Genomic DNA, 19,272 nt, shown 5'->3' with positions numbered 1-19,272 from the left:
AATGTGGGACAAATGGGAATATAGTTTTTTTTTTCAAATGTGGGACAAATGGGAATAAACCGTTTATAATTACCAGTGTTCCGGTGTCATTTTGTGTTATTGCTACGCTTTTATCCTATTTTTTTTTGTGTTTTATACACGATCTCAGAAAATGTATTGAATTCTAGCAACCAGTAATTGCAAAGAACCAAGTGAATAAAACTGTTACGGAACAATTTGTTGAAGGAAATCCATCATTTAAAACACATTTTCAACCACCTCTTATATCCAATTCACAATATAACCCGAGAAACACACAACCCGGTACAGTAAAACAACATTACAATTATAGACGTTGCACCTTATGGCATTCCATACAATTCAAAACTTTGTTTAAGGTTAAAGCCACCAGCAGGGGCGTAGCTAGACCTGTTTTAGTTGTACGCAAAATTACGGCGAGGGGTCTTGATTTGGGGGGGGGGGGGTGGGGTGGTCGCTCAAGGCCCCCAGTGAGTCCGACAAGCCAAAGCCCTGAGTGAAACTCCTGAATTTTAACGATTTTAGAGCCAGTTTTTCAGAGCCTATACTACGTTCATGATATGCATCTGTGATAAATAACCTTTATTTCATCTTTAAAATGTGTGTTTTTATTTTTGTTACTTTTTCCGAAAGTACGCAACTGCGTGTTTGTGTATAGGCAGCTACGCCCCTGACCAGACTGTGATAACAGTGAAGTTCTATGTTCATTACACAAATAGCATTTCATTGTATCGATGTCCACAACTACATTCATACAAAATAAATCAGCATTTAGGGAACTGCACATACATATTAAATTTAAAATAGTTCCATTCACAAAAAAACCCTGATGAAATCATGTTTTTACATTGTCTTTATACAAGATTTATAATTCTCTTTAAAATATTTTTGTCCTGGCATTTCTTATTCTTCACGTTCAGCTGCGGTATGTTAATTGAATGACGAATGAATTAGAGTTATCTTCCTTTCCCTGGATAGACAATGTACACAGAAAACACGTTTTCAAAGAGGACTGACAATGGCCTCAAGACTACCACCAACGATGTCATTTTCAAGGGTAAGTGTGTAATCATATTGCTTATTTTCTATTTAACATAGAAGATATTGCAACTTATTATTTAGACGTCTGAAAATGACTAGCTTTACAATTGAATTCGTTAAAGGTTAGACAACTCTGTCGTTCACAAATAGTTTCCCGCGATTTTGTTTCAAATGGGCACATTAAATTAGATCTGAATGATTTTTAAAATTTCATAATTTGATTTGTGTAGAACCACTTAATTATCGGTGGTAAAAAAATCGGAGAAAACTGTGACTTAGTACAGGAAAGTTCGCCGAAAAAAAACAACACTATTCTTCAAATGCTCTGCTGGTCTTTAAAGTGAATTCAATTCTCTTTCAGTTCATGTTGCGATCGGAAGTATTGAGGCTGTATAAAGATATGCTTAGAATAGTTAGGAAAATTCCGAATAAACAGCAACAAAATGAAATGGTAAAATGGATACGTAGTGACTTCGATTTAAACCAGCACCTAGATGAGGAAGTAAGTTTTTTCAAATGATTTTAAAGGACATGTGATAATTACAAACAAATGGAGCGTTTAACATAGCTTTGGTGTTTCATATCAACGATTAGTTGCTTTAGCTCTCACTATGTTTAAGTAATTTCAATCATGTTTGTTATTTATTATAGGATGAAGTTTTAATTTTGTGAATATCTTGTTCTGACAAAATGAAAGAGCCTAGACGCTGTACTATAATCCAGTTAATTAATTTGAATTTTTGTTAAATGTCTTTTAAGTCATTAAAAGTATTATTGGTCAAAGCATGCCCGGTAGTCGCTTGACTCTGCCAGTCCGTTTGTCCGTCACGTTAAGGGGTACCTATGGAACGCCTAAACTGTCTGATGAGATACACTTTTGTTTACGTGTTGTCAACTTTATATTACTTGCTGTAGTTTTATAATTACATGTGGTCATTTTGTATTAACGTTATTTAGGAACATCTTTACATTATGTCGTTTTGTCTTTACGTTCTGTCGTTTTATGAATACGTTATGTCAACACATATTTACATTATGTGGATTTATCTTTACGTGCAGTGGTTTTCTTTTAACGTGAGGTCGTTTCATCTTTACGTTATGTCCATCTCTAAATACTTTATGTGCATTTTCTTTTCTTTACGTGCAGTGATTTCTTCTTTACGTGGTGTGGACAAAAATTTCATGATGACGTGAGACCCCGGAACTTTTCGATCCGGTGTAAACTTCAAATCAGTCCGTAAAAGGCAAAATAGACGTCACAACGCCGATTAGAAAAATGCTGAACGAAATACACTTGGATAGTCTATCCAGTCACCCTAGAGTATTTATTCTTTTTGTAAATAAAATAGCCTATTTGTTATTTACGTTCAATATTATCACAATGGATACATCTGGGACTCTTTTGATGACTTGTGGCAATTTTCGTATTCAGAACATATTTTTTTAATTCCAAAAACATTCGACTCTACAAGTTATTGCGTGACTTAAATTTAATTTTCTACATTAATAAACCACCAAAACTAATTTTCAAGAAAGAATTTTCAAAAATGTTAAAAATATTACCCCTACCCCTAGAAAACTGGTCCCAGTATCAAACATAATTTTCATTCATAGCATACCGACACTGTGAAACTCATATTGTAGACATTCATAATTAAGATAATGATTTACTCATTGACAATATATCTGCTCAATTCAAAACAATACTTTTTTTTTGTATTTTTGGCTACTTTTTATACCTCGTTGAGGCAAAAATCATTTTTTAGCTCACCTGTCCCAAGACCATGTGAACTATTGCCATCACGGCGTCCGTCGCCGTCCGTCGTCGTTAACAATTATACAAAACTCTTCTCCCCTGAAACTACTTAACCAATTAGAACCAAACTTGGTATGAATGTTTCTTGTGGTATCCTCCATAGAACTGAAATTGGGATTTTTGTTTCGTCGAAAATCATGGCCGCCGTTACTAATAATAGTACATAGGGGTCAGACAATAGTTTTTTGCATATATCTCCAAAACCGTTAGGGTTTGCCAAATTCTTTTTATTGCTGAAATGATTCTTATTATAAGGCTTACTAAAGTATCCCGGGAGAAAAAGTTGTCAGACGTTTCCTTGTTAGAGTTATTGCACTTGAAAGGTGAAAAATGATTATTTCTTTTACCAATTTTAGCCAATATCTTGAAAACTATGATAGATAGAATAAAACTTTAAATTGTTGAAATGATCCTTATGACACGACCTACAAATGTTTGTGGGGACCAAACTTGTTGGATGACTCCTTGTTAAATATTTTGCCCTTGAAAGACAAAAAAAAATATGTTTTTAGCAGTTTTCAGCCAATATTTTGAAAACTATAATAGATAGAATGAAACTTTCAATTGATAAAAGGATCCTTCTGATAAGTCCTACCAAAGTGTTCATTGAGTGAAAATTGTTGGACAGCTCCTTGTTAGAGTTGTTGTCCTTGAAAAAAAAATAACTAGGTGAGCTATTTAGGGTCCTTGGAGCATCTTTTGTAGGTTTTTTTTTATACTTCTAACTTTTTTTTTTACTGCAAAACGAAGTAAATTCACATATGTATGTATCAATATGCTGCCAAATGTCTCAGCTTTACAATGATACCAAGAAAGTTGCGGTAACACTTGGGTTTTGTATCAAAATGAATACAATGGAACTCTGTCTCATAGAAATGGCTTAAATTGACGTATTTTTCAATGTCAAAACCCCTAAAGTATTTATTCTTCAGTAAAAAATGGCTTACTAGTATTTGCTATTTATGTTCGGGATATTCACAACTGATACTTCTTGGATTCTGTTAGTGACTTGTGGCGATTTTCGTAGTCAGAATTTATAAAACCAAAACAAAAAAATGATAATAAAAATAAAAAATGCAAAAATGGGAATTTCAATATTCCCGTAAAAAGTCGCATAACTTCGACTCTACAAGATATTACTTGACTGAAAAGTCTCAAATTTTGAATCATTCGATAGAAATTAAATTTCCTGAATTAACAAACCACCATTAACTGATTTTCAAGAAAGATTTTTGTTAAAATGTTTTAAAATTTAACCCCTTTCCCGAAAAAAAACTGATCTCAGTATCAAACATAATTCTCATTCACTTGTTTTGTTTGTTTGTTTGTTGGGATTTAACGTCCGAGCAGCAACATTTCAGCTATATTCAGACGATGAAAATGAAATTGATGATAAAATGAACATGAAATAATGATGAAATTTACAACATACCGACACAATGAAACTCATATTTTAGGCATTCATAATTTAAAAGATAATTATTTGCCCAATATATCTGAACAATTCAGGCGTGTGATTTTTTATAGGGTTACAATTACTATAAAATCGTAAAAAGTAGAATTTACAGTTTCAGAATTTCTTCTATATCACCCGTTATTATCTTTTTTTCAGAATACCGTAGTTTGAACAAGCTTTTGTGTGATACAGTAGATTTGTGTAGTGTCTAAGCTTTCAAATCGGCCAGATAATATTTGAAATTTTCCAAGTAAAGTTGGTGCAAAAATTACCACCCCTACCTCAAAACAAAAAAAAAACCTCAACATGAACAAAAATGTTAATTTTTAACATGTAAACGACATACACTGGGCATGTTGCGGGCGAATGCTTTCATTGTCGATGCATCCAACATATTTGCTGATTTCAAGAGCGTAGGCGACAATAATGTGTTTTTTCATAAAAAGGGAAAATTCATGAAGAAATTCAAACGCCTGAATTCATCAGATATGTTTAGTAAATCATTATTTTAATTATGAATGCCTATTTTATGAGTTTCACAGTGTCGGTATGCTGTGAATAAAAAGTATGTTTGATACTGGGACCAGTTTTCTAGGGGTAGGGGTAATATTTTTAACATTTTTTGAAAATTCTTTCTTGAAAATTAGTTTTGGTGGTTTATTAATGTAGAAAATAAATTTAGTTACGCATTAACTTGTAGAGTCGAATTTGTGCAAATTTTCGCAGGAGTCGAAATTCCCATGTTTTTGGAATTAAAAAAAAATATATTCTGACTACGAAAATCGCCACAAGTCATCAACAGAGACTTTTTAAACTACAGGAGACTATTAAAATGATGATAACGAGAGGAAAGAAATCCCTGAAGGAATTGGAACAAACGGTTGCCATGTTATGACTTGGGTAAGTGGTTATATTTCTACTACTATATGCACTAGTAGTACTATGGGAAACTGGCATATCTAAACTACATGTAACACCTACATCTCTTAATATTTAATGCTTAGGAATGTTTAACTGAAAATGATTTTACTGTTTGTAATTAAAATGAGATATTCTGCAACGAAAAATTGGTAGATATTAAAAAAAAACTCTTTTATTGAAACTTTTTGTATTTGCAGGGCTCCACATTTTCGTAAAATAGACAAAGAAAGAGCTGAAGTTCGATGTCAAGGATGCCAAGTAACATGATTTACCAGATTATATCGTTGTTGTATATAAAATTATGTATTTTTTTTTGTATTTTATTGGTAGTTAACTTTACGAGGCTACATCAAATACATTTTGCATTACTATTGGTAAAAGAGGTCACAAGATGGTCGTTGTCGCTAATTTTGTAGAAACAGTTCTACTAGAGCTTTAACAAGAGGACATTGGTGCGTATAATGGATTGAATATTCGACGTTGTTTATATAGACATTCGTGTACACCTGGTCCTTTCTCCCCGATTTTAGTGGAGTCCGGGTGGCTCATTTATTTTTGAATTTTAGGATAATCCAACTTGATGGTTAATTGCAATAACGAAAGCATTTATTTATTTATAAAGCAAATGAAAGAAATCCAAAAACACCTCTTAAATATATTAATGATGCTAATCATATTTGACACCATTAATTTATATAATATCACTTATATTTCATGATAAATACTTGAGTTGAAAACCCGCAGGATAACTGTAACCCTCGTACTGAGTCCTCCCCATCACCAAAAGACCGAAAGGTACACTGCTAAGATGGGACATTCTGTGTTTCCCTTTTCTCGTTTTGTAAGTATGGACGAGCCAGGGTGTCTCATCGAATATAAACATTGATTTCAGCCCACTTGATATATGATGCCCATCTAATAATATCCCACCCCACTCATCTCTAGGGACTATTATATCGATATAGAAATAGTCTGGTGGTTGATCGTCGGGAAAATCAGAAACAATTTCAAAGACATAGTCATCTTTGAAATTGTCAAAACTTGGAACTGTAACCATTTTCGAGTCGTAAGAACTATGATTTACATTTATACTATCACAATAAAGCTGAACAAGAACCCCCTTTGTTGCTATGACAGTACCGACACTAGATGACTCTCGATCGATGAAATTGCCCGGGAGTATTGTTTCGGCACGACCATTAATAGTCACATTATTTTGAACATAAGACAAAACTCTGTATATGCAAGTTGCTTTGTACTGGCTTGGAACAATGTACTTTGTCCCCTGTTGTTCATACGGAAGTATCATTTCCGTCATATAGTTACAGCATTCGTTATTCATAACACTAGCCTCAGAACCCGACACTACAACAACAGGATTCGACGATGTTAATAGTGTACCGCTTAGATCTGAACTACCTGATACATAAAACGTCTGATAACGCGAAAGAGTTATCGACAGCTGGTCCCCGGATTGATAACGATGTCCTTTGTAGTAGAAACCACCCAGACCCGCCATTGTGAACCTCAGAGTGACATTTGTATTGTCATAAACGGCACCAATACCGAATTGTGGCGGACCAGTCTTAAATGTTGGAATAACATATTGTCTTCCTAGACTGGACTTAGGCAAAGCTAGGTATCCGTCTGAACTTCTATCATTATAGTTCATGCCGTATACAGCTACATCCATGTCGCATTCTAAATAAGCCAATTGCCTCCCAACTTCTATGGTTCTCATTGTATTGGCATTATTTAACTGGAAAGTTGCGTTCGCTGAAACATGACTGGTATAGTTTGACTGGAGGTAAGGATCATACATTATACACTTTCCAGGAGTGTCGGTTATAACGTAAATCCTCAGTTTGTTTGCCCTGTGGTTCTTGAGGAACATCATGTAAAACTGCCGACCTGCAAAATTAGGATAATAATACAAAAATTAAAAGTTTGACCATGAACTTCGACTCATAAGCTTAATAATCAATAGATTTCTCGAATTACATAAATGATGCACGCACAAAGGTTAATGTGAACTAAGAATGCTTTCAATAAGCTCTAGGGTGGTGACTTGTGTTCTTAAAATCTGTTTAAAAGTAAGTCCTACTGTGACCTATTTTTAATAGGTGAAGGGGCAAGGACCTGCGATTCAATGCTTAAAACTCGTCAATTACTATTTGTTGACACAGGGCCTATATATAACATCTCTGTTTGACAAGGGGTGATAACCATGCTAATTATTCATGAATTTCAACAGAATGAATACAATCAATATCACTTTCTATTTCATCGAAAGCGGTCAATTTAACCAACTTTATCAGGTAAATATGTGCATGCACCTGCTGCTATAGATTGAGTTGTCGTCGTAACAGTAGTTGTTGTCGGAAGTGCCGTAGTAGGTGTGTTGTCACGGTTACAGTCGATATTACACAGGTCATTGTCACAACACTTCCTACATTTTGCCGGATGCTCTATTTGGCGCCGTCTTCCAAAGATGATACTCGAACCATATTGGAACTCGCATGCCTTGAAATGAAAGGTCCGGAAATTATCTCTTGTATGTGTGTACTTCAAATTTCAACAACAAAATTTGATTGAAAATTTCAGTTTTAACATTTTATTGCTTAAGAGTATATGTTCATTTTCATCTGTATATATATACTTGCAGAAAATAAATCTAAATGCATAAAAAAGTATTACTGACATTATACAAAGAAAAATAAAATGGGGCTATGGGTTCAGTGGTGATGTTGAAAGCACATACATGTATCTACTTCTTTTTAGTTTGGTTGATTTTGATTTTTTTTGTGTTAAATTTCTTCCACACGAAAAGCTTATTTTCATGGTCTTTCATTTTCCGTTGAGTTATAAAATACTGCAAGATATTTGTTAATAATATATTCTTCTAATAAAATATAGATCAGCAGAATATAATGTTATCGGAAATAAATTTCAATTTTCTTTGTGTTCAATGTCCAAGCAAGCAATCTGTAATTCCACTCGACATAGTTTTCTCGGCTTTATATCAAATTTGATGGGTTGCTTTATATAGGGAATACGTTGTAAGCGAATTTAAGTTCGGGCTATACTAGTAGTTTGACTTGTACTACTTGACAATTAGTCCCGATTGTATTGACCATACTAGGAGTAAGACTTGTATTACTGGACAATTGGTCATCGATGGTACTAATCATACAAGTAGTCCCCTGGTGGTATTAATCATACAAGTAGTTAGACTTGTACTACTGGACAATTTGTCCCCGATGGTATTAACCATACAAGTAGTTAGACTTGTACTACTGGACAATTTGTCCCCGATGGTATTAACCATACATGTAGTTAGACTTGTATTACTGGACAATGGGTCCCCGATGGTATTAACCATACATGTAGTTAGACTTGTACTACTGGACAATGGGTCCCCGATGGTATTAACCATACTAGTAGTTAGACTTGTACTACTGGACAATTGGTCATCGATGGTATTAACCATACATGTAGTTAGACTTGTATTACTGGACAATTTGTCCCCGATGGTATTAACCATACATGTAGTTAGACTTGTATTACTGGACAATTTGTCCCCGATGGTATTAACCATACATGTAGTTAGACTTGTACTACTGAACAATTGCTTCCCGATAATATTACCCATCCTAATAGTTAGACTTGTATTACTGGACAATTGGTCCAGATTGTATTAACTATACTAGTAGTTAAACTTATACTACTGGACAATGGGTCCCCGATGCATGGTATTAATCATACCAATAGTATGACTTGTACTACTTGACAAGTAGTCCCGATGGTATTAACCATACTAGTAGTTAGACTTGTACTACTGAACAATTGGTCCCCGATAGTATTAACCATACTAGTAATTAGATTTGTTCTATATGACAATTAGTCCCCGATTGTATTAACCATACCAGTAGTTAGACCTGTACTACTTGACAATTAGTCCCCGATGGTATTAGCCGTACTAGTAATTAGACTTGTATAATTTGATTTAAATAATAGATTATTTACCGAAATTGGCAGTATTCAAAAGCGCTAAACCACTTCAACCTTGTATTGTACTTTTACGCTGAATTTAGCTATTTCGATATTTGGGTTTTAGTACTTGTAAACAGTTTAATTTTGGAATTTGATCTTTCTATGCATCTGGTTCTAATGCTGTTGATGCGATGTTACTCTTTGATACACGTGTAAAAAATACAGCAATTTGCAATATTAATATGTTTTTTTTTTTATCTTTTGCTATCCCTCGTCACGGTTAATGAGTATGATACGTATTCTCACATGTTGTGTTTGACAACCACTGTTGTAAAATGTCTCTCCATACTTTTCAGACTCCTCTAAATAACATAGCTACAAAATGAAATAAAACTAAAATTATAAGATCTGATTAAATCCATTACTTATGACCATCACTTTAAGATTATTATACGATCAAACATAACACGTAACTGATTGAAAGCCAGATTTTTTCTAATCATAAACCATTTGCACTAAAGTACAATAACAACCAAGATTACAAATAAAATGCATTATTACACAAGCGCAGATCGCAAAAAGAAATCATGAGCCCTATAACAAATAAGCAAACATATACTTTTTTTATTATCTGATAGCTTGAAAACACAAATTTAAATTGAATCATATATAAAGTATCCTATACATGTTTGCAGATTGTAGATACAGAATGGGTACATCGTGACACTAAAAGAAAAGCAAGCGACACATATCTTACTATGATGCATAGTCCATACTCCTAGTTTTAGTTATTCTTTTGTTTCCGTGTACTCTTTTAGTTAATTTGTGTTATTTATGATGCTTTGTTTGTTTTCACGGTCAATTATTTGTTCTGTGATCATAAATACATGAAGAAATATCATATATGGGGGAGTTAGAAGTGATACTGTAAATGAACGGTAGGGCGAACGGATGGCGGACATCATGATTCATGGATACCATCTTTTTTATGCAGGGTGCATAGAAAGATGCTTACCTCACCATGTGGACAAAAACCCACTGTGTGACATTCCTCCGATTGTAGCTGCCCTTTACAGCTGTAGCATACTGTACCGGAAGTATTGACCTCTATAACATATCCAGGACAAAACCAATTAACAGACTGGTCATAAAAGGGGAAAGAGAAAGTATTCAATAGCACTTGTTAAAGTATTGTTTTGTTAATAAATATCTCAAGTAGAGAAGTTATTGGACGCTTCATACATGTACAGATCTGTACATTCTATGACTCTATTTTTTTATAATTTCTTATTTTGCAATAATTATTATGATCAATATCCGGAAACCTGTTATTCTAACAGAATGTCGGGGTCTTCTAAGGATAAAAATTAAACGAATGTATAATTAGACTTACTTGTTTCTCCACATCCAGCATTGTTGCAGAGGTCGGTGGAACAACACTTAAAACATTTTTCGTGGTTTATCGATTTTACCGCCCTGTCTCGACAACCCTTCACAGTGTTGCAAATTAAGATAAAAAAATTTCAATTCAAAAATAAAAAAGATTTTTTACATGATTTATATGCTATGCGTTCTCGTTCCTTAAATGAAATATTACAAATACATCTCAAAATAGTGATTATATATGAAGAGTTCCGATCCAGAAATATATCGAGACAGGTAGGTTTTCCTCATTTTTTTTTTCTAAAACTTGCACAAAATTCCCAACACTTTCAAAAAAAGGTAGAGTCGAATTCCTGACATCCACTGAACGGATTGTATAAAATATTAACATTCATAGGTGATTTTTGCGAACTTTGCAATAATGCAAATATTAAAATGTATATATCTAATAAAACCATACACCCTACCGAAGTTGTTAAGCATCCCAAGTCATACTTTACATCACCTGATTCTTTTGTGAATTGCGTCAAACTGCATTGCTGGAAGGAAGTAGTTAAATTATTATTTATGTATATACACGTTAAATACACATGGACGAGCGGAAATAAAAAAAATATATTCAAAGGATAATTTAAGACGGAACAAGGAAAAAAACACAACAAAGAACGTGAAGCAACCAAAATAACACGTATAAAAGAAACAAAGGTAAATAAGCAACTGGGACTCCACTAAAAACTGGGGGCATGGACCAGACGCACCGGAAGGATAGTTGACAATACGGAATGAGAAGTCATCGTGTTTGTCGTATAGTTTGGTCACGAGTTTCTGTTTTCCATCGATCTCTAAATATAAGTAAAAACATGAGACTGACTTCAGAGCGTCTGAGGTGTGGTATCACACGTTCCTTGGGTAAGATGCGATGTATAAAATCCCCGAAACTAGGATGGTTTAAAGACAATATACCGTACATCATCTAAATGTAAATATCGGAAACTGAGATCAAGGGATCTGTCTAACGAAGTTAGCCTCATAAGAATGAAGTAATAGACCAGCGAGTAGCGAAGCACATTTTCTTCCCATCGGAATGCCGACCGTCTTTTGAAAAACACGTCTACCACATTGGAAGAATATGCTGTTAATAAAAAAATTCAGCATGTTGAAGACATCTTTTTTGGTATATTTAAATGATTTTGAAAAGTGTTTTTATGAAGTATGGGGAACCTTTACCAAGTATTACTTATTTGTATCTAGGTGTTCCATCTTTTAAGAGCAAAACCGTTGAATCAGTGTCCATGAACGAAGACGAATGTATATTCTCTGTTTTGGAGATTATAGCGAAGTGATACGTGGTATTTGTCCAAATAGTTACGTTTCAGTTCATGTTTACAAAACTTTAAATATGTAATTAATTGGTTTTCCGTAACCCTGTAAGAGCCCTGTAAGAGATCTTCACCTGATTCGATGAACATCGCTCCACTGAATCACAAAACCTCGGGTGCAAAATTCCCTTACAAGTATAGCATGTCAGTCCTGCAACAAGACCAAATCGACTTATATAATGTTAAATTAATTAAACATGATGATAAATGACACTCGATCTTATTCACATTGCACTCTCTTACGCAAACCTAATAATCGATTCCTGATTTAGTGTATATCATTACTCTACAGACCTAATAACCACTTCATGATTTTCAGTATATAACTCCGCCAGCTCTGCTATTTAGACTATGAAAATATTCACCAGGTATAAGCAATGCTAATCGCAAACTTCAAGAGTGTAAAAACATACAAATAGAGAGTAGATCTCTGCAAAATTGGCGATCATGTGTAATGTTTTTGTTTATAGTAAGTTTCAGTTCGGCAATAAATTATAGAAACTTTAGTCAAAGCGATGAATTATGGATCTGCTTTGGTTAAATCCAACGAATACTTGTATTATCAAACATAACCGTGAAATCCAGAGGTGTTCTATATAATTTATCAATCTTTTCTTGAACTTTGAAGGAAAATTTATGAATCCTTCTGAATCTATTTGTGTCTGTCCTTGATTTGTCTTTGTTATAAAACCTTACCACTATGAGACATTGAACCTGCATAAGTAATGTAAACAGGCATTAATTGTCTTACCATTTATAATTCCGAATTGTGCAACACTTACTAGTAAGATATCTGAAACGGGAATGACTTTTGTCAAATAGCCAATTTTTCAGTTTGTAATCACAATTCTTAAATGTATCAAAGTTTGACAATCACAACAAACTTATATTTTTGTTTCGAAAATCGACAATATTGTTTAGTACCTGTCCATAAAAAAATTCAGACACTGTCCATGATACTGGTGATTCTTGGTGAAGAAAAACCCACCGAACATAGTCAGTTCCGTATATAGATCTATATTTTTGAGAAAGCCATACATTTACCCTCCATTAAAAGCAACCAAAAACAAAGCAAATCAAGAACGATGCCCATTTCATACTTCATGTATATAATTTTTATATCGAAAGTATTGACAGCAACTTCCAATTTTTTTCTTTTTATATTTTTACTTCTGATCATCATTTTTTTCAAATCATGCCTTCACTCCATGTATGCGTATGTGTAAGTGATGTAAAATAATTAGTATTCACTTTGTTTACATTGTTCTATATATGTACATGTATGTAATTTATGTATATTACGGAGAGGATCCCACTAAGTTGTGAAACTTGCGTCTTTTCTTTTTGTTACGAACGATATGTCATATTGAAACTAAACAACCACGTGAAAAACTACGACTGATTATGTGGTATATAACTGCTTTTGAATAAAAAAATAAATGTAAATTCCATGGATTTTTTACATGCATGAGTCACCCCTTGTTTGATTTTTAGACTGCTACTTGTAGTATAATTAAGATGTAAAATATCGACAATATTTTTGATTACGCATACAATTTTTACCCTGTATGCAATATGATCCACGATGATCAGTTTTGTTTCAATTTCTGAAACGTTCCGGAAATATTTTTCATTGCAATCGAAATATTGTGTACAATCTTTTTACTTCTTTAAGAAAAACACAGGGGTGTACTCACATTCTTAATGTGTGAGTAGTGCATGCTTACAATGGAAATAAGTAGATATAGAACATAAAAGTACACTGCATGTTTGTTTAAAATAGTGGGGACCGTTATATCCATCTGATTCATTGCATGGTTTACTTACTACTGATAACCTTTTCAGTCGAGCAAAGGTATCGTAGGGTAGAAATTTTGTATGACTTGTCCCAACTTCCAAATTTCACATTTTATGTAACTAGCAATAAATCGGTATCACTTTCAGTTGCTTGAGCTATTTCGGTACGGAAATATCAGAGTGATCATTGAATTTAGTGTGACGATTCGGATGCCTTGACATGTAATCTGCTGCGTTTGACTTTCCAGATTTATACTGAACTTTAAAATCATACGCTTGCAATCGTAATCTCCATCGCTGAATTCGAGCAGGTGGTTTAGATTTCGAATTGTTAAATTTGCATTCCAGAGGAGGATGATCTGTGACCAAAGTAAATTGATGTCGATGTAGATATAAATGAAAATGTTCGATTTACCAGACTATTGCTAACGCTTCTCTTTCAGTTTGACTACAGCGCTGTTCAACGTCGGTTAATGCACGGCTTGCGTAAGCATTTACTCTACCATCTTGCATTAATAAAGCGGCTACCCCTACTGGATAATCTGGAATGAATCTTCCAACATAGTTAGTCATTGCAAGAAAGCTGTGTACATCAAACACATTTGTAGGTACAGGTGCGTTTCTTATCGACTCAGTTTTCCTCGGACAGGCAGAAATTCCTTTTGATTCAAAGATATGTCCGTAAAATTCCAACTTGTTCTTGTTGAATTCACATTTCCATTTGTTTAAAGTCAGCCCCTTTTCACGTAATCGTTTGAATAGCTGCTCTAGGCGTGAGTCATGCTCTTCTTGTGTAGATCCGTAAACGATTATGTCATCTGACATATTCCGGACACCTGTTAAACTTTCCAACGCAGTCGAGAGAGTATTTTGAATTTTTTCGGCAGCACTAGTAAATCCAAAACTTAGCCTTTTATACCGACTCAGACCAACATGCGTGGTAAAAGTTGTTATATTACGCGAGTCGACAGTCAATTCTAACTGATGATAACCGTTTAGTAAATCTAGCTTACTTTCGCTCCGTTCAAATTTATGATTAAATCGTCGATCGTTGGCGTGATATGGCATTCCCTTTGAATCGCTTTAATCGGTAATTTCGTATCAACACATATGCGTATTTCACCAGGACTTTGGGTTTAGGCGCTACCACAATTGGAGACACCCATTGGGTCGGGCCTTCTACTTTCTGAATGATATATAAACGTTTGAGTCTTTCCAGCTCTTTTTCCCACTTGCTTTCGAACACGAAACGGAATTCGTCGATGCGGTTGTGCCACAGATTTAATAGATTCATCAATATGTATCTTGACTTGTGTATTCTTAAGCTTTCCGAGACCGTGAAAAAATATCTTGATATTGTCTACAAAGCTTGTCACTCTTATTTTCATCATCAAACTTCGCAATAACGGGCACAATGTCTAGTTCCAATGAAGTGCCGTAACATAATAAATTACCTGCCGAACCCTCAGAGACATAGAATGTTGCTGTCTTGAATTTATGGCGAGATTCAATGGTGGCTACAAACCTGCCTTTGAAATTCAAATTCATTTTGAACCATATGCAAATACTTTTTTCTTTAAGCAATTGACAGTTTTGGTTTTATTTGCGTATAGTTAAATGTTTCTTCTACAATAACATTTATGCTGCTTCCGGTATCTACGAATACGTTGACCTCTGAGTCATTAATTTTGACAGTTATCTTAGGTTGACTTACCGCATTAATGTTTGATGATAATCCAAACACATATTCAATATCTGAACTTTCATCAGTAATTACTGTCTTATCACAATCGTCCATCTGATTAACATACCTTGCCGATACCTTGCGAAATGATTTCTCTTATTACATTTAGAGCACGTTTTTCCTTTCGCCGAACACTTGCTATCTGCGTGTAGATATTGTCCTCCGCAATTGAAACATTGTTTGGTTCGATGTCCAGTACTTTCACTAGTTTTTCGCTATTGTTTCTGGTATCTACGCACCGTTTTCTTCTGTAAAGCATTAGTTTGTCCATTCGATTCAGTTTGTTCGATTTCGTTTGCTTGACGTTCAATAGTTGATCTAGTGTAGTATCCTCCCGTAATGCTTTTCTTCTAAGACGTGTTGATGAACATCCTTGTATAATTTGTGACTTCACTTCACTTCAGGGCCTGTATTATGGAATTCACAGTTTGTTGCGAGCTGTCTTAGACGGATATGATATCTTTGTATATTTTCGTCAGAACCTTGCTTTCATATTCAGTGTACTTTTTTGGGCGAAAGTAGCCTGTGAGCTTTGTTTTAGCTGCGGCATAGTCTTCACCCGTATCCGCAAGTGCATCGAATATTTCGTTCACTTCTTCCCCAGCATATTGCAGTAGCAATGCACGTTGACGTTTTTTGTCTTTTGTATTCATGCCAACAAGATTTCCTAGACGATTTGTCTACTTTTCTACCGTAAATCCGCTCCGCATTCATGAGCATTAAATGACGGAAAAGTTGGTAACGAGGACGCCATGACTATATTTCGTGTAACTTATCAATGTCATTAATTAATCCACTATACTCGGCGTCACATAAATAACATACTGTTAAAATTTGAATAAAAATATTTTCTACGACTTTATTGACACCAACCGTCGTTTAAATTGTCTTAAATGACTTGCTCATTCGTTTAGCCAAACAGCTTCTCAAAAACAAGTCGCTTATTAGCTTAAATCATGCGTAACAAATCCTTACGGGAAAATCCCATACTAATATCCGCCATGTTGGTTTTTACGGGACGATTTGTTTACAAACGAAGTGCGTAAGTTCCCGTCAAACTCCGGTGACAATCGTCTGCTTGATCAACTTCTCGGTATTATACGTTGTTCGCGTAAAATAAATCCGAGATATCCGAAATAACGCAGAATTGCATTCTGGGTTCTTCGGTTTTTGGACAAACCATTTAAACGTAAACAACATCTCCTAGCAACCCGATCACTGTAAACATGGCCGACTTTTTACAATGTAAATATTGCCACCTAGAATTAAAATCTGACCGGAATTTAACGATTCAATGTTTAGGGAGAAGCCGTTTGGCTAAACGAATGAGCAAGTCATTTAAGACAATTTAAACGACGGTAGGTGTCAATAAAGTCGTAGAAAATATTTTTATTCAAATTTTAACAGTATGTTATTTATGTGACGCCGACTATAGTTAATGAATCCGAGAATTTTCTGCTCGTCGCCATTGTAAAATTATGGGGACCGTTATATTAAAGTGAGACAAAAGCCATCTGATTCATTGCATGGTTTACTAACTACTGATAACCAACACATCATTTTGTTACAGACATTTCATATGTGCATTCAAAGTGATTAAAATTAAGGTCAATTTAGAGTCAGCCAGAACGACCTGAATTCCTAAACTTTAGCCAGATAAATCAAATTAATTAGCTTGCTACATTTAATTTTGTTATGCGGTTAGGTTTAAGATGTAGTAAGAAGCATATCTATTTGCAAGCTCCACACAGCGGAAGACGTTCATTTCTTCTCTTAGAGTGAATTTTGAAAGTCAGATGCTGTCAGACGCGGGTCGATTTTCTGCCAGAGGCTATTTCAGTTCGTTTCGGTTGTTTTTTGCTAATCACTTGCATGAAGTTTCATCAATACATTACTATAAGTTGCTTATAAATATATATTGACCCTCTTTAGTTTAAACTAAAATAAAACATTTAGAACTAAATAGAACGCTGGTGTAATCTACTTACAAGACAACCGGGCTTTCATTTCACAGGGTCTTTAAAGATAGTGTAGTGTCTAACAGTGGCGTCGACTGATCGTTATCTAATCAGTAAGTATGCACTTGCATGTTGGTGGAATCATGAAGAAGAAAACATGATTTGTCGAAAATCAAAGAATATTTCCCACCCCATCAAAAATATATAAAAGACAAAAGCGTCAATTATGGGACAGTTAAGAAATAGTGCTATTTAATTACTTGGGTCAAAAATGCTTTCACGTTTAGTCAACGTTTTAAAAATTAGATATTTCGATTTTAACCAATGTAAGCCTTTTTTGTTATATACATGGTTGATTACTTTTTTACTTACTTCTATTTTAACTATTTCAAAAATAAAAAAAAAAATAGCATGTCGCCATGAAAAAAAATAAAATAATATCTCGGCGCAGTTTGATATTATTGTAAAAACCTTTTTTGTGTGAACTATCAACAGTTTAATGCATTTAGCGTACTTATGATTTGTTTAATTAAATTATATTGGATTATTTATTCAAAACAGTAATGAACATATTGATAATCAGTAAAGAAAGTATTTTGCCTAGCAGTCTAAAATAAGTTGTCTTTCAAAACGTTGTTGGTAATTAAGTTTTTCGGAAACAGTCGGTATTGAGTTGGCTTTGATATCACGTGACACCAATGATGTTTAACCATTGCAGTTTTATACCTCGTATTTCGTTGGACAAATGTTATAGCAACCGTGAAATCCAAGGCTCCATTAGGGGTATTGGTGTCGGGAATATTTTCAATCACATTTATATATTGAATTATGAATAATCTTTTATATATTGAATAATTGAAAACAGCTTACTTGTCACATTGATCCAAAACAATAAATAATTGAAATACGAAACATAGCACTGCGATTTCAAAATTCATCAAATAAAATCTCAATCGAACTTGGAATGAACAATACGAGAAAATACATCGGTTATCTTTTTTTAAAGGTACAAATGTGGACACAAGATTAGTATTGCACGAGGAGCAAGTATGAACACAGACTAGTATTGCTCGAAGAGCAAATTTGAACATACATACATTTTGTCATGAATGTGTTTGCATTGTCTTAAAAACCCCTTAATTAATTGATATCAATAAATATGCATTTACATATGTTACTAAATAAATATCAATAACTGGGGAACAAATTCCACAATGTTTGCCATAACCAAAAGACACATTATATACATATTGCAATGCTTCTTCCTTGAAGGTATACTTGCATGGATGTGTTGAACTTGCCATGCCATGTAAAGGATTGACCATTTCACCTTATGTAGGTTAGCTCGGTAAAATTCAGGACTCTCAGTTTTTTTTAGATTATCAGAAACCAACAGTGTGGTATCTGTCAATTAAATTGATGGTCCTGATTTTAAAATGATGGGGACCATCCTTTAGCATTCCTTTAGTAGTTAGTAAAATCGTATCAAAATTTCATAACAATTGATCAACCATAACTATAAAGCCATCACACGAAAACCAAGTGAATATAGACGACAACGAAACGGACGCCGCCGGTGACACTATTATATTAAATATATACGTATCTATAGACAGATCCGGGGTTTAGACGTGTTCCATTTTCAATTTCCTAAAAATCTTGTCAATTACTTTCCTTAGGACCAAATTAGTAGTGTGTGATTTGCTAAGAATTTACATTTATAAGGTCTTTGTTTTTACATTAGTCCTAATTAAACAGTTCTCTAG

At 34.1% G+C, this 19,272-nt stretch overlaps 2 protein-coding genes across 6 annotated transcripts; one reads left to right on the top strand and one right to left on the bottom strand.

The window, feature by feature from the left end:
- Positions 1-943: 943 nt before the first annotated feature.
- On the top strand, positions 944-5,563 carry LOC148613486 (LYR motif-containing protein 2-like). The gene is made up of 4 exons (XM_088586799.1): positions 944-1,075; positions 1,421-1,561; positions 5,152-5,231; positions 5,450-5,563. The coding sequence occupies exons 1-3, from the start codon at positions 1,037-1,039 to the stop codon at positions 5,224-5,226; spliced, it is 255 nt and encodes an 84-aa protein (XP_088442925.1). The 5' UTR covers positions 944-1,036; the 3' UTR covers positions 5,227-5,231; positions 5,450-5,563.
- LOC148613485 (IgGFc-binding protein-like) lies at positions 5,152-17,602 on the bottom strand. 5 transcript variants are annotated; one of them, XM_088586787.1, is made up of 9 exons: positions 17,537-17,602; positions 12,759-12,800; positions 12,082-12,158; positions 11,096-11,167; positions 10,639-10,735; positions 10,261-10,352; positions 9,552-9,620; positions 7,589-7,775; positions 5,152-7,163 (listed from the first exon to the last, which is right to left on the bottom strand). In XM_088586787.1, the coding sequence occupies exons 1-9, from the start codon at positions 17,553-17,555 to the stop codon at positions 5,965-5,967; spliced, it is 1,854 nt and encodes a 617-aa protein (XP_088442913.1). In that variant the 5' UTR covers positions 17,556-17,602; the 3' UTR covers positions 5,152-5,964. The 5 variants fall into 5 exon arrangements, with proteins under 5 accessions (XP_088442913.1, XP_088442916.1, XP_088442915.1 ...); XM_088586790.1 differs by lacking the exon at positions 12,759-12,800 and adding an exon at positions 12,932-13,022 and having other exon boundaries at positions 10,261-10,386; positions 17,537-17,590; XM_088586789.1 differs by lacking the exon at positions 10,639-10,735 and having other exon boundaries at positions 11,134-11,167.
- Between the last annotated feature and the right edge of the window lie 1,670 nt (positions 17,603-19,272).

The sequence above is a fragment of the Perna viridis genome, chromosome 6 (genome assembly GCF_037379345.1).
Source record: "Perna viridis isolate PV_CMFRI_1.1 ecotype Kerala chromosome 6, ASM3737934v1, whole genome shotgun sequence".
In the NCBI taxonomy this organism is placed as follows: Eukaryota; Metazoa; Mollusca; class Bivalvia; order Mytilida; family Mytilidae; genus Perna; species Perna viridis.
This window is presented reverse-complemented; position numbering and strand designations above follow the sequence as displayed.